Raw genomic sequence first — 12,792 nt, forward strand, 5'->3', positions numbered from 1 at the left:
CGTGTCGTAACTCTGTCCGACGCACCCACCGCTAGCCTAGCTTAGCACAGATCCTGGAGGTAACCGGTTCCATCTAGCCTACTGCTCCCAATAAGTGACAAAATAACGCCAACATGTTCCTATTTACATGTTGTGATTTGTATAGCGTGTACAAATAACAAGGTCACGTGACACACAGCCATCTTCTAACCGTATAAATACTGGGAACTATATTATCCGAAGGCAAAGCACTGCTACTTCTTGGGCGGAGTGATTTGCTCGCAGCACCTGAGAAGCCCCGTGGTGAGGAGCAGAGAGTAACAGGCTTTTCAGGTGTTGTGCTCATCACTCCGCCCAAGTAGCAGTGCTTCGCCTTCTGAGAATATAGTTCCCAGTATGTATACGGTTAGAAGATGGCTGTTATATTCATTCTTGTTCACTTTTTTGCCCGTATTATACAAATCACAACATGTAAATAGGAAAATGTTGGTGTTATTTTATACACTTAATGAAACGCTTACTCCTCAGGATCTATGCTAAGCTAGGCTAGCGGTGGGTGTGTCAGATAGAGTTACGACACGCACGGAGATGAGAAGGGTATGTATGGACTTATGTAACTCTGGGGGATACGGTGAATAAGACAAAGTCCCAATAAGTCGGCGTGTTCCTTTAAGTTTAGCTGACCGTTAAATGCAAACAAAGATATTGCGGCCGCCCAAATATCTCAGCACAGACAAAATGTGTCTACTGTGTTATGCGTTTACTTCCCCCCTAGACATTGGACAATGTTCCCCTACACGTCGCCGGTGCCGTCGTGGCAGGTAATCAACCCATTCAGACGCATAAAAAGGTCTGTAACACCCATTTCTCTTCAGAGGTTTAGGTTTCAGCTGCTTTCTCCCTTCTGCTTTCATATTACAACCTACTGTAGGTGCTCAGTTTTCAATATATGGTGGCCATTTCTAATGTGCACAAGCTCATTCACTCAGTAGTAGCTTGTGTGTTACTAGGTGAGAACAAAACACCATTACAGTGTTTTGCGTGTTCATTAGCGAAGAAATGCAACATTTAAATTGTATTTGAAAAGGCAACAGAAGCATGGTTGTGTGGTTAAATCCATATTCATCTTTCTAATACACAGCATGCGTCTCCCTAACACAGGGCTTTACACGCAGGGACACAAATGCACAGCGCTTCATTGGCTAATTCAATAATAAAAGGCAGACAGCCGGTCGAGTCTATAGACAGGCAGAAGAGAGAGTAACTCATCTCTAACAGTCTGCCGTCTCCTGAGTGTTAAAACATGTAAATTTATGGAAGAGCCCATAGGAAACACATATTTACAATACGTTTAGGTAATCACAAGATGTGCGAGGAGGCATCCGAGGCCCTGGAGACGAAAGCAGTCAATACAAAAATAGTTTTTATGTGTCATTAATTCCCTCTGCATTCCCAGATACATCCCCCTTTTACCGCAGTAATACAGTAATCACTCACAATCCCACAGAAAATTATCTGCACTCATCTGTGGAATAAAAAAAAAAGGCGGAGGGGCAAAAACAGGGCGAGACGTCCCATTTTAGCTCTCTGTTGCCTCTTTAATGTTCATCTGGGAGCCGCATGGCTGCCGTCCATCCCCTGCGTGGGGATGGGAGCCGGCTCCTGCACTTGGAGCAGCTTAATGACTGTGGGATGTGGATGGTGGACTCATTAGAAAACACACACACACACACACACACACACACACACACACACATACACACACATACACACACACACACACACACACACACACACACACACACACACACACACACACACACCTACCTTTTTCACGCTACATTGCCTGGACAGGACAACATAAAGGGTCATCGGTGATGTGATGGAAAAAGAGGCACCTCTCCGCTCACATTAGGAAGTGATAGGGGGAACCATTTCACCGCTGGCTGATGTCAATGCAAAACAGAGTCGATCCAGATGTAATAATGAAAGTTGCACAGATTCAGATGTGAGAATGCCAAATGGTCAAATAAGTCATTACCTGCCTGTTCATTATGCCTTCCTTCCACATAGCCACATACCGCGTTATTAGGCAAAGCCATCACACCTGATGAATAACCATAGAACAAGCCAAACTCATTTTCATTGGAGAGTTAAAGAGAGCAGGTAATTCTGATGGAAATGGGTGTTTCAGTAATGTGATCTCTAAAGTCATATACACACACTGGAGCTCCTGTCAACTTAGAACCTTTGCAGACATATCCTTAGTGTCCTCTAGTGGGCACAGAATATACAGGATACCTTCGATCTTTAGCTACTGATGCCACCTACAGGGCCAAAATAAAACTACATTAAAAAAAAGACATTGCAAAGCTGGTTAAGTCCGAAAAAACAGAAATGTTGAACCAAGAATCCCCTAAATTAAATATGGCACTCCTGTAGGTTGAGTGCAAAAGTCCTGCAGTTCAATGCTGCCCATGGGGCTCTGTGACAATAACCAAATCACTGCAATATAGTGATGTGAAATAAAAAAAGTTTTGCTGGTGAAAGTAACAGGAGTGCATATGCCATGTGATATGACATTAAATGAAAACATTCATCATTGTTAAGTTATCATCACTGGCTTTCTTCTATGCTATTATATTCAAGAGATTATGGAGTTAAAAAAAAAAAACTTAAGTTGTTCGTCACTTCCGTGAATTATTTCCAAGCTTAAAGGACAAATCCGGCGCAAAATCAACCTAGGTGTTAACAACACGTGTGTACAGGGTCGACCGTTCTCTGGGATATGTTTTCATGCTAATCGAATGTGACCAGTTTTAGCGCAAACCGCTAATTAGCTTAGAAAGCTAGTCGTCGGGGCACGGGTAAAGTAAAAAGAAATCGCTATTTCTATACCACTAACAAGGCTCAAAATAGCACCACACTTCCACGGTAGCATAATGAGGGTCCCTACATGTAAACCGAAGCGTTGAGAACTTTATAAGTGTACAGACAGTTTATTAAAAAGATAGAACGACAGTACCGTTCACGTATACATGCGGGCGCCATCTTGGGAAAACAGTCATGACCAGTCGAACGCCGGGCTTGAGCTACATTACTGGTTACTGGGTTGCATGGCGTTCGTCGTTTGACTGGTTGCGCCGAATTTTTCCTTTAAGTGCTCCAGGAAGGGGAAGGACTTCGCCAGACATGTCTCCGTTCTCAGCTGAGATGGACGGCGTTTTGCTGCAGTGTCAAAAGACCGATCAAAAGGCGAGGAGAGAAAGCGGCGACGGCCGTAACGGACAGCAAAACACAGTAAAGACTCTCACACTGAGCTGAAATGGAACATATGTCGTTTGGTTTTATTAGAGGTAGGGCTGGCCGATAGGGAGAAAATCAGATATCACGATATTCTTGACCAAATACCTCGATATTGATATTGCGGCGATATTCTGGGGTTGGCAATTGGTGCTTTAAAAAAATATCTTCACACTTGGATTTTAGATAAATAATCATCAGTAACGTGGACATAATGTCTAAGTGGGAAAATGCAAATAATAGAACAGCTAGAACAGTCTGTTAAGTTCAGAAAATGACATCACTTCACTGTAATGCAGTCTTTAAAACAAGGAAAAGACAACACTTGTGCCATATTACAATATCCAAAATCTAAGACAATATCTAGTCTCATATCACGATATCGATATAATATCAATACATTGCCCAGCCCTAATTAGAGGCTGTTTATTCTGTTACTCTACAGCAGGGGTCTTCAACATTTTTTCAAGCCAAGGACCCCTTAACTGAAAGAGAGACGGAGCAGGGACCCCCTACTGCATATTATGTATAACATGTTGCATAAATAACGTGTGGGCGGCCTAAAGCCTTTATACATAGCATTTTTTGTGCATAGAAAACTAAGCTTTTAAAATGGCCTAATAATTGTTGGCATGATTTTATGAATCATGTTTTAATGTTAACCATACATGTGGCACAGTGAATCCTTAGGAGTAACTGGATCTGTGGATGGGCTTAGTGACTACTGTGTCATGTTTACTGATGTTAATTTTTGGAAAAAAAAACTTAAATTAACAATAATTTTGAGGCCCCCCTGCATTGACTCTGAGAACCCACCCCCCCGGACCCCCTGTTGAAGATCCCTGCCCTACAGTATTTAAAGGTCCCATGACATGGTGCGCTTTGGATGATTTTATATAGACCTTAGTGGTCCCCTAATACTGTATCTGAAGTCGCTTTTATATAGACCTTAGTGGTCCCCTAATACTGTATCTGAAGTCTCTTTCCCAAAATTCAGCCTTGGTGCAGAATTACAGCCACCAGAGCCAGTCCCACAATGAGCTTTCCTTAGTATGTGCCATCCTTATGACGTCATAAGGAGCAAAATTCCAGACTGGCCCATCTGAGCTTTCATTTTCTCAAACGCAGAGCAGGATACCCAGGGCTCGGTTTACACCTATCGCCATTTCTAGCCACTGGGGGACCATAGGCAGGCTCAGGGAATGCATATTAATGTTAAAAAAAACTCATAAAAGTGAAATTTTCATGCCATGGGACCTTTAAAGAAAAAGCATTAAGGAAACAGTTGGAGTTTGATATTTTTTGCGGAGGTGGGTTGGCCTCCACAAAATACCATGGTGATACGTCTCCAATAACATCACGGTCCAGGTCCTTGAACTGGATTCTTTGTGTTTTCTGTCCAGTGATTCGGCACTCCACCACGGCGATTAAAAGTTCTCCTTCAGCTGTGCTCCAACAGCTACGGTTGAGAGAGGGTCATCTCGTTAGTCCATGAAAGCTGCAACGCGGTCGTTCAAATGTCCACAAGCTTCAGCACCGGTCCACCGTCTATGTGAGCCGCCGCAGCTTGCACATGTAGATGGGGCCAAAGTTAGCGGCTAAGTGGGGGATGACCATCTCACCCAGGGGGAGGTCGGGCGCAAAGTGAAAGGTTTTCCTAAACATGTGTGTGAGGGGTCGCAGATCGACAACCTGAATGTAGATATGATCAGGACAAGGAGAAAGAAAAAACAAAAACAAAAAAGGTCAAATTATTTGTTGTAATTTGGTTCGAGTGTTCATAAACAGGAAGTCCTGACAATCCAGAGGTTAGAACCCTAAGAACCCTAATGATAGCTTATCTTCCACTATTGTTGAGTTGTGTCATTAGCCCTTTCCCAATTCACAGTTTGTGCATCCCCGATTCCTCTCCTCAATTCCTTTCCTTTGCGTCTTAGTCCCGCCCACAGGAGATAGGAACCGAGGAGTCGAGGAAACAGGCATTTAACAAACGAGACATCTTCGCCTCGCAGCAGCCATTTTAAAGTGACTTCAATCCAAATATGACGTGCGGCAGATCAGCATCGGCTGTTCCATGCTAGTCATACGCTGTATTTTATGATCTCTGTCACATGAGCAACACGTTCATGACAACTTCTATATTTAGTTTTAATTGAACGTGTATCCTCGATTATAGCTCCTCCGGGGAGCCTCCTCGATCCTCACTCTTTGAAGTGCATTTTGGGAATTGGGACGTCCTTCAACATGGCGCGGGTCACAAGCCAGAGGATCGAGGAGGTACAAATTTGGGAATTGGGAAAGGCCCATTGAATCTCTAGTATACAGTTTTTTGTCGACACTGACACTGAGTGAGTGCGAGTGTGATTGACTGACTTGAAGCTGGATGCCGCGGTTCTCTCGAGCCAAGTAGACGGCCTGTTCCACCACACCCAGGTTCTGGATTTGAGAGAGTGTGCAGGTGGAGTAAAGGATCTCCCCACCTGGACAAGCTGCTTCGATTCCCGCCCTGCAGGACGGAGAGAGGCTTGGTTTACTTCATATAAAATAATCACGTGGCGCCTGGTTTCGCATTGCCAGACCTATCTCCACAAGCGCTGTGGAGTAAGGTCTGGCTACACCACACAAACATTCTGGGATAGGAGTAAAAAAAAAAAGTCTGGGTGGTTTGCATTTCTTTAAACCAATCACAATCGTGTTGGGCGATGCTAAACTCCGTGGGCAGCGACGGTGGCTCTGCAGAATATTCTCAGCAAGGAACTTGTTTTTTGCCCCCAGCAAAAAAAAAAAAAAACGCCACATACAATATTAAATGAAGTTAACTGTTCACACCATACAGTAACATGAGATATTTAAATTAGCTGGATACATGGTTAAACCTAATTTACTATCACCAGTGTATCACCGTGTGTACTTCGTCCACAGCAATCCCACCAACCGGTCCCAAAACATCACAGTTAGAGAGGAAATGTCGTAAAAAAATGTCTTATCTTTATAATCATTCCCCGAAAAACCAAGCAGGCCTGCCTTGTTGCACGATCCAAATTGCACTTCAAAACTTGCCATTTTCAGCATATAGCTTGCTAGCTCGAAGTTTGTTGTCGTCTCCCGAACACACATCACCAATTATTCTGGAAGTGAACCAGACTGCTAGCAGCCTTACTGCATGTTGATGTGAAATTGTTTTAATCATGTAGAATGTTATGACCACATTATCTTTAAATTTTCACCAAAACTTACAGCAGCAGCTCCAGCTGCAGCTCTGGCAGCTTCCGTCTCTCACCGGTCCTGCTCTTACTGAATACATTGTTGTCGTCCTCCATGAGTGAATGTCTGTCTGTGCTGCAGGGGACGTCAACAAGGACCTGAAGAAAGATAAAAGGAAAAAGGGGGATGTTGTCAAAGTGGTGGTATTTGGATGAACCTGCAACTAATTTGGTCGCTGGAAACATGATTACATGACAATGGCTTACTCTGTCGAATGTGTTCCTTTCGATTTCCCCACTTGGTGCCATCAAAAGAGGTGATGCGCAGCTTCTCGTCCGTCAAAAGCGGCTTAGGGACGTAGCTGTGGAGGACTTTCCTCAGCCGCAGCGTCCGAGACACCGAGGCGTCGTTTACGCACAAAAAACCTTTAACGCAGACGATTGGCGGGGTTAACTGCAACTGAACCGACAGACATGACGACAGCACTGAGTGAAGAAAAACAGAGATGAGTGCGGTCCTCTTACCTATAGCCTGGCTCTGAAGTAAAGCCAGGGTCTTGCCTCCGGGAGCGGCACACAGGTCGAGCACATTGTGTCCTTCTTGGACGCGCTAGACACGGCAACACAGACGCTGCGTCCATCAGATAGTAACCCAACAAGCCACACATGTCTGGTCTTTAGAGGACAAAGGACAAGGCGGAATCAGACTGCACTTTGAGTAAAAATTAGAGCCTGATCGATATATCGGCGGGCCGATATTATGGGTATTGGCATTTATAATGGCCATAAATGATTTTTCCCCCTTTTGTTTTTAAATATTAATTTATCTGAATAATTTATGACAAATAAATGATTCTGATAAATTAATATTGAAAAAATGGACGAAACACCCGTCAACCATGTTATAAGTGTTGGTGTTGCATAGTTTGTCCACCAGAGGGCGCTCTACAACGCCCCTGTTGGCTACCAGAGATATATATGGTTGACAACACGCTTTGATTATTTTTTTTTTGTCACTGTGTTTTTGTTCAAAAGGACTTTAAGTTTCATATCTTAAGTTTGTATTTTTACACACTTTATCAGAACTTTAATATATTTTGATTTTTGATTGTTCCTCTGTTCTGTTGTGACAAGATTATTTTTAAACTGCATTATCATATTATTTTAGTGATGACTCATAAATATCTACAAATAACTAATGGTAGGGAAATCTGTTTATGTTTGGTTACGCATTTCTGGATTTAAAAAAATATACATATCGGCCGATATATCGGAATATCGGATTTTTAAAATCACCAAATATTTGTATCCATATCGGCCTTAAAAATCCTTTATCGGTCGGGCTCTAGAAAAACTCCAGAAATTCTGTTAATAATGGCCACATTCTTGGTTCATTTGGAAGAGATTATGGTCCTCGAGTCTAAATGTTCAACCACTTTGACTCAAATTATTGTCCGATAAGTAACATATCTAGGCTCACCTAGCAGGCTTGAATCTTGTGATATCCCCTCTAGGAAACACTAGACACTTGATGTTAGGACTGAGCTGTAGAGGAGGTAGCTGCTCACTATCGCTGTCACATTTCTTCATAGAAACGGATTCCTCCTCGGTTGCAACCTCAGGTTTTTGCTCCAAGCATGGCTGAGCTGCAGAAACGATGAAGAATGCAGATTTTGATCATATGGAGGAGAGAGATTGTGCTTTTAATGACATGAAAAAAAAATGGGAGTTCAATATTAAGGCTTTCAGAGAAGTAGGATTGGGCGTCGAGAACCGGTTCCAACTTGGAATCGTTTCAAAAATGAATATTCCAATGGAATTGTTTTTTTATTTGAAATTGGTTGGAAAAATTTGGTTTTGAATCGGTTCATCAGTTCCAAATTTAACACACGCAAGTTTTAGTTTCCATAGCGGCCACCATACTTCCAGGCGCTTCTTGTGTTTCAGCCTTGGAGCACAGTAAGCGGCGCTCTAAAGTGTGGCTAAAGCCCAGTAAAACTAAAAAAAAAAAAAAAAAACCTTGAATCTAAATAAAATGTTCCTCCTATCTATGAAAAAAGCATGTGATCCGTTTCAACTCCACCCCTCAAAAGAATCGGAATCGAGAATAGATAAATCGGAATTGGAAAGTAGAGTAAGCCTTGGGAAATGCACACCTACTTTTTGTAGCTGTGTCACCGAGGAAGTCCCTGCATCCCTGGGCTTCGAGGTCTGCCAGAACAGCATCGTGGGAGAAATGATTGAGCAGGGCTCCGTATTTCCTCTCGGACAGCAAGGCAGCGCGGACTGATGGCCACAGCTGCCCCAGCTGGACGCTGTAGGTGGCGTCAAAGTGCTGCAGGGCCAGACTGGTGGGAGGGTGCTTGGTACGTGTGACAGCCTGTCAGAGAGCAGGGAGGTCAAAACACACATTTCAAACGTTAACTTCCTCTAATGTTCTCTTTTTGTTGCTATGTAACATTTTAAAGGGCATGGGTAACTGGAAGACCATCTAGCGTAGAGCTGGGCAATATATCGATATTATATCGATATTGTGATATGAGACTAGATATCGTCTGAGATTTTGGATATCGTAATATGACACAAGTGTTGTCTTTTCCTGGTTTTAAAGGCTGCATTACAGTAAAGTGATGTACTTTTCTGAACTTACCAGACTGTTGTAACTGTTCTATTATTTGCCTTTACCCACTTAGTCATTATATCTCCATTACTGATGATAATTTATCAAAAATCTCATTGTGTGAATATTTTGTTAAAGCACCAATAGTCAACACTACAATATCGTTGCGGTATCGGTATCGATATCGAGGTATTTGGTCAAAAATATTGTGATATTTGATTTTCTCCATATCACCCAGCCCTAATCTAGTGTACACTTATTCTTCAATGAAAATCGTATTAAAGGATATACATTGCATTACACTTTATGAGAGAACAACAGAATCATCATTAAGTTAATTGATGTCTTACTAGACAATTTCATTGATTACTGCAGCTACAGAAGTCATAACTGATAATATCTTGACACTATTTAAATCACTTTTTAAATTCAGGAGCTAACATAACTCTCATTGGTTAAATTCGCCAAGGTATACATAGTTATTGTCAAAAAATCTTTTGTGTAGGCTACTCTATGTGGCTAGTTATGCTGGACAGCTGCTAACATAAATATATGTTACATCTCTGAGGGAGGACATTGTTTTACACATAACGACCATTATCAACGGCTGTATCCATTTCTGCATTGACAACATACCCATTTTTCCTTCACTCGGTTTCTTCTTGGCGTTAAACACCTTAAATCTTTAACTTTTCTTAGTAGAAGCCTAGAATTTAAGAGCAGCGCCATCATGCAGTGCGACAGTTCTTCGTTCCGTCTTCCCCGACAGCAAAAAAACAAAAGTTCCGCACGCATCATTTGTATGGGCGGAACTTGCACGCCAAATCTAAGTCAATTATTGGACCAGAGCAACTTCAGTCCTCACTTTTAACCAATAGGAAACATTATCCTGTGATCCTTCTCGTCGTTTCCTGCGCGTGAACGACCCCACGTCCTCGAAAACAGTGCTGCTGAGGAGCTTGGACTTCTGTCCTCTGTGTGGGTTTTGGGCAATTTTCAGAGCCGCAATCATGGTTTTCGAGAGGAAGATGATCACGTACGACGACCCCGAAGAGGAGGTACTGAAAAATACCAATATGTGTCTTTTTAGTCGCTTTTTGAACGTGTGTTTGGCCAAGTTAACGTTACCCAACTCATGCAGCGTAGTAGCCCGACTCTGCTGGTCAGTTTAGCGGTGCAACGTTAATGTTCTGTGACTTGAGTGTCCGCTGGTATTGGTTTGAGCCGAAGTTTTGATACAACCCATGTTGCTTTTTAAGAAGTTATAATTTTCAGACCAAAGTAATTCACTTCTATTATTGTCATTGACCAGGAGGAAAATGCTGAGGAGGAAGAGGAGGAAGAAGAGCAAGACATGGTGGTAAGTTTGTTCTTAATAAATCTGACCAATATATTGTTTGTGTATGAAGACACCCTCAAAGCTTTCTCGGAAAACTACAACAATGTGAAAGTATTACACATAAAGTAGGCTAAAGGGGAGTGGCAGTAGCTCAGTTTGAGAGAGTTTGGTTGGGAAGCGGAGGGTCGCTGGTTCAAGTCCCAGTACGAAGTGTGGCTTGATAGCTGGAGAGAGGCCAGTTCACCTCCTGGGTGAACTGGTGCTCTTGAGCAAGGCACCGTACGCCCCCCCCCCTCAAAACCGCTCAGGGCGCTGGTCCAACACTAGCAGCCCCCTCACTCTGACATCTCTCCATTAAGGCATGAATAGGTCCTGAGCATGTGTATTTCAGGCCTAACAGAGTGTACATTGTAATTCTCCCAATGGGGGAATCAATAAAAAAAACAAAGAAAAAAAGGCCAAGGTTATAAGGCCACATTAATTCGGTTTAGATACAATTATGAGACAGTACAAAGTCTGCAATTTTCCATTAATACTTCTCTACAGTTAAGACCTGAACATTGTACTTTTTACACCGCTACGTTCATTTGAAAGCTTCAGTTTCTAGTTACTTTGCAGATTAATATAATCAACAAATTATGATGCGTGACGCTTAGATAGGACTTTATTAGTAGTCATGGAAACACGCTTGTGTGTGGAAACACACACAAGCTACCCAGCAGTATGTAAAGTAATGCATAAGTAAAAGTAAAGTAATCCATCAATACTACCATGCTTCAATGTATCAGTTTGAGCATTGTTTTTAATTTGGCAATGATTCAATGTTTAGGGTTAATCTGAAGAATCAGGCTTCGATATCAAAAGGTGGAGACAAGGAATTATGTTGGTGCAAGGTTCCTGGCAGCAGCTGTAGCGTTGAACACATGTGTGGATATTACCAGTTATGTGATTTAAGTTGATTTGATGGTTAATTTATTTTAACAGTCTTCATGATGCCCCATTTTCCATGATATAGCACATTTGCTTTTTGTCCCTCTCAGGACCCTCTAGAAACAATACGAGCCAAGTGTGAGCAGACTGAACACTGTGTGCACACCAAGGAGCGTCTGGAGACATGTGAAGCCCGAGTCGGCTCCCGATCCAACACTGCTGAAGAATGCACAGAAGAACTCTTCGACTTCCTGCATGCACGGGACCATTGTGTGAGTGTGTGTGAGAAAGTGGAGAAAATGAGAAGCCCTTTTCCCTTTCAGTGCCCAAATGGCATAAGAAAAACCAGACAGTGTGACTTTTGAAAGCTAATTTTCTGTGCTTTTGTCTTTCAGTAAAGATGCTAATTGTGTTCTCATTTTTCTTCAGGTGGCGCACAAGCTGTTCCACCATGTGAAATAACCTGCCTGCTCAGCTCCCTCCACTTGCAGCTGTAGACTATTTAACTGCTAAAATTTGTAAAATAATCAGGACTATTCTGTTCTTCTGTGTATTAGTGTAAATGAAGTGTATTGGGTTCCTTGACTAAATACATGCCACTTTTCCTGTATACTGTGCATACTTGTGTTGACTGGGTCAGGAGCAGTATGTAGAATATGAGTCACTGCTTGGATATGTTAAGAAGTGAATCATAGATGTTGAAGGATGTGCAACGAAGGGAATCAAACTATCAATTCTCACTGGTCAGTTCAGAAGCAAGAGCAAACATGCTGCTCTGGCAATGCAGTTTACCTCAGGTTTGGTCATGGACTCCTCACTAACTCGAAAATAAAGGGTTTTTTGGTGTTCAGTAATTCCATGCATTGGATTCTTCTGTGTTACAATTGAATGGGATTGTCTGACTGTATATTCAGTACAAGCATTTTTAAGCTCTGAAGGCTGTCTTGTGAGTTTGATGTACACTACCGGTCAAAAGTTTGGGGTCACTCAGACATTTCCATATTACAGACAGAATACCAGCTGTTTTCAGATTACATTATGTGCTTCCGTAATTGCAAAAGGGTTCTCAATGTTTTCTCCGTTAGCCTTTTAAAATGACATTAGTAAACAATGTGCCTTTGGAACATTGGATGAAAGGTTGCTGATAATGGGCGATGTAGATACTGCATTAAAGATCAGCAGTTTCTACAACAGTCGACAACCCTTTTGCATTTATGGAAGGACATAATGTCATCTGAAAACTGCTGCCCTGGTTTAAAAAAAAAAAAAAAAAAAAAAAGGCAACTGATCTCAGCTGGTATTCTGTCTGTAATGAAGTGGAAATTTCTAAGTGACCCCAAACTTTGGACCGGTAGTGTATAATGGAAAAATATTTGTAGAATTAGACACACGTGATAAAAAAACCCCCACAAAAAACA

The 12,792-nt window shown here is 42.2% G+C and overlaps 2 protein-coding genes across 2 annotated transcripts; one reads left to right on the forward strand and one right to left on the reverse strand.

The window, feature by feature from the left end:
- Positions 1–4,434: 4,434 nt before the first annotated feature.
- nsun4 (NOP2/Sun RNA methyltransferase 4) lies at positions 4,435–9,883 on the reverse strand. Its single transcript, XM_039816184.1, is given in 10 exon segments — positions 4,435–4,974; positions 5,656–5,788; positions 6,520–6,644; positions 6,753–6,780; positions 6,782–6,911; positions 7,011–7,093; positions 7,095–7,160; positions 7,966–8,131; positions 8,646–8,865; positions 9,742–9,883. Coding segments are annotated over 10 exon segments (1,191 nt in total). The 5' UTR covers positions 9,838–9,883; the 3' UTR covers positions 4,435–4,830.
- Positions 9,884–10,004: 121 nt separating this feature from the next.
- LOC120568585 (cytochrome b-c1 complex subunit 6, mitochondrial-like) lies at positions 10,005–12,228 on the forward strand. Its single transcript, XM_039816185.1, has 4 exons — positions 10,005–10,163; positions 10,418–10,465; positions 11,485–11,646; positions 11,804–12,228. The coding sequence occupies exons 1-4, from the start codon at positions 10,116–10,118 to the stop codon at positions 11,834–11,836; spliced, it is 291 nt and encodes a 96-aa protein (XP_039672119.1). The 5' UTR covers positions 10,005–10,115; the 3' UTR covers positions 11,837–12,228.
- Positions 12,229–12,792: the final 564 nt, after the last annotated feature.

The sequence above is a fragment of the Perca fluviatilis genome, chromosome 11, assembly GCF_010015445.1.
Source record: "Perca fluviatilis chromosome 11, GENO_Pfluv_1.0, whole genome shotgun sequence".
Lineage (NCBI taxonomy): Eukaryota > Metazoa > Chordata > Actinopteri > Perciformes > Percidae > Perca > Perca fluviatilis.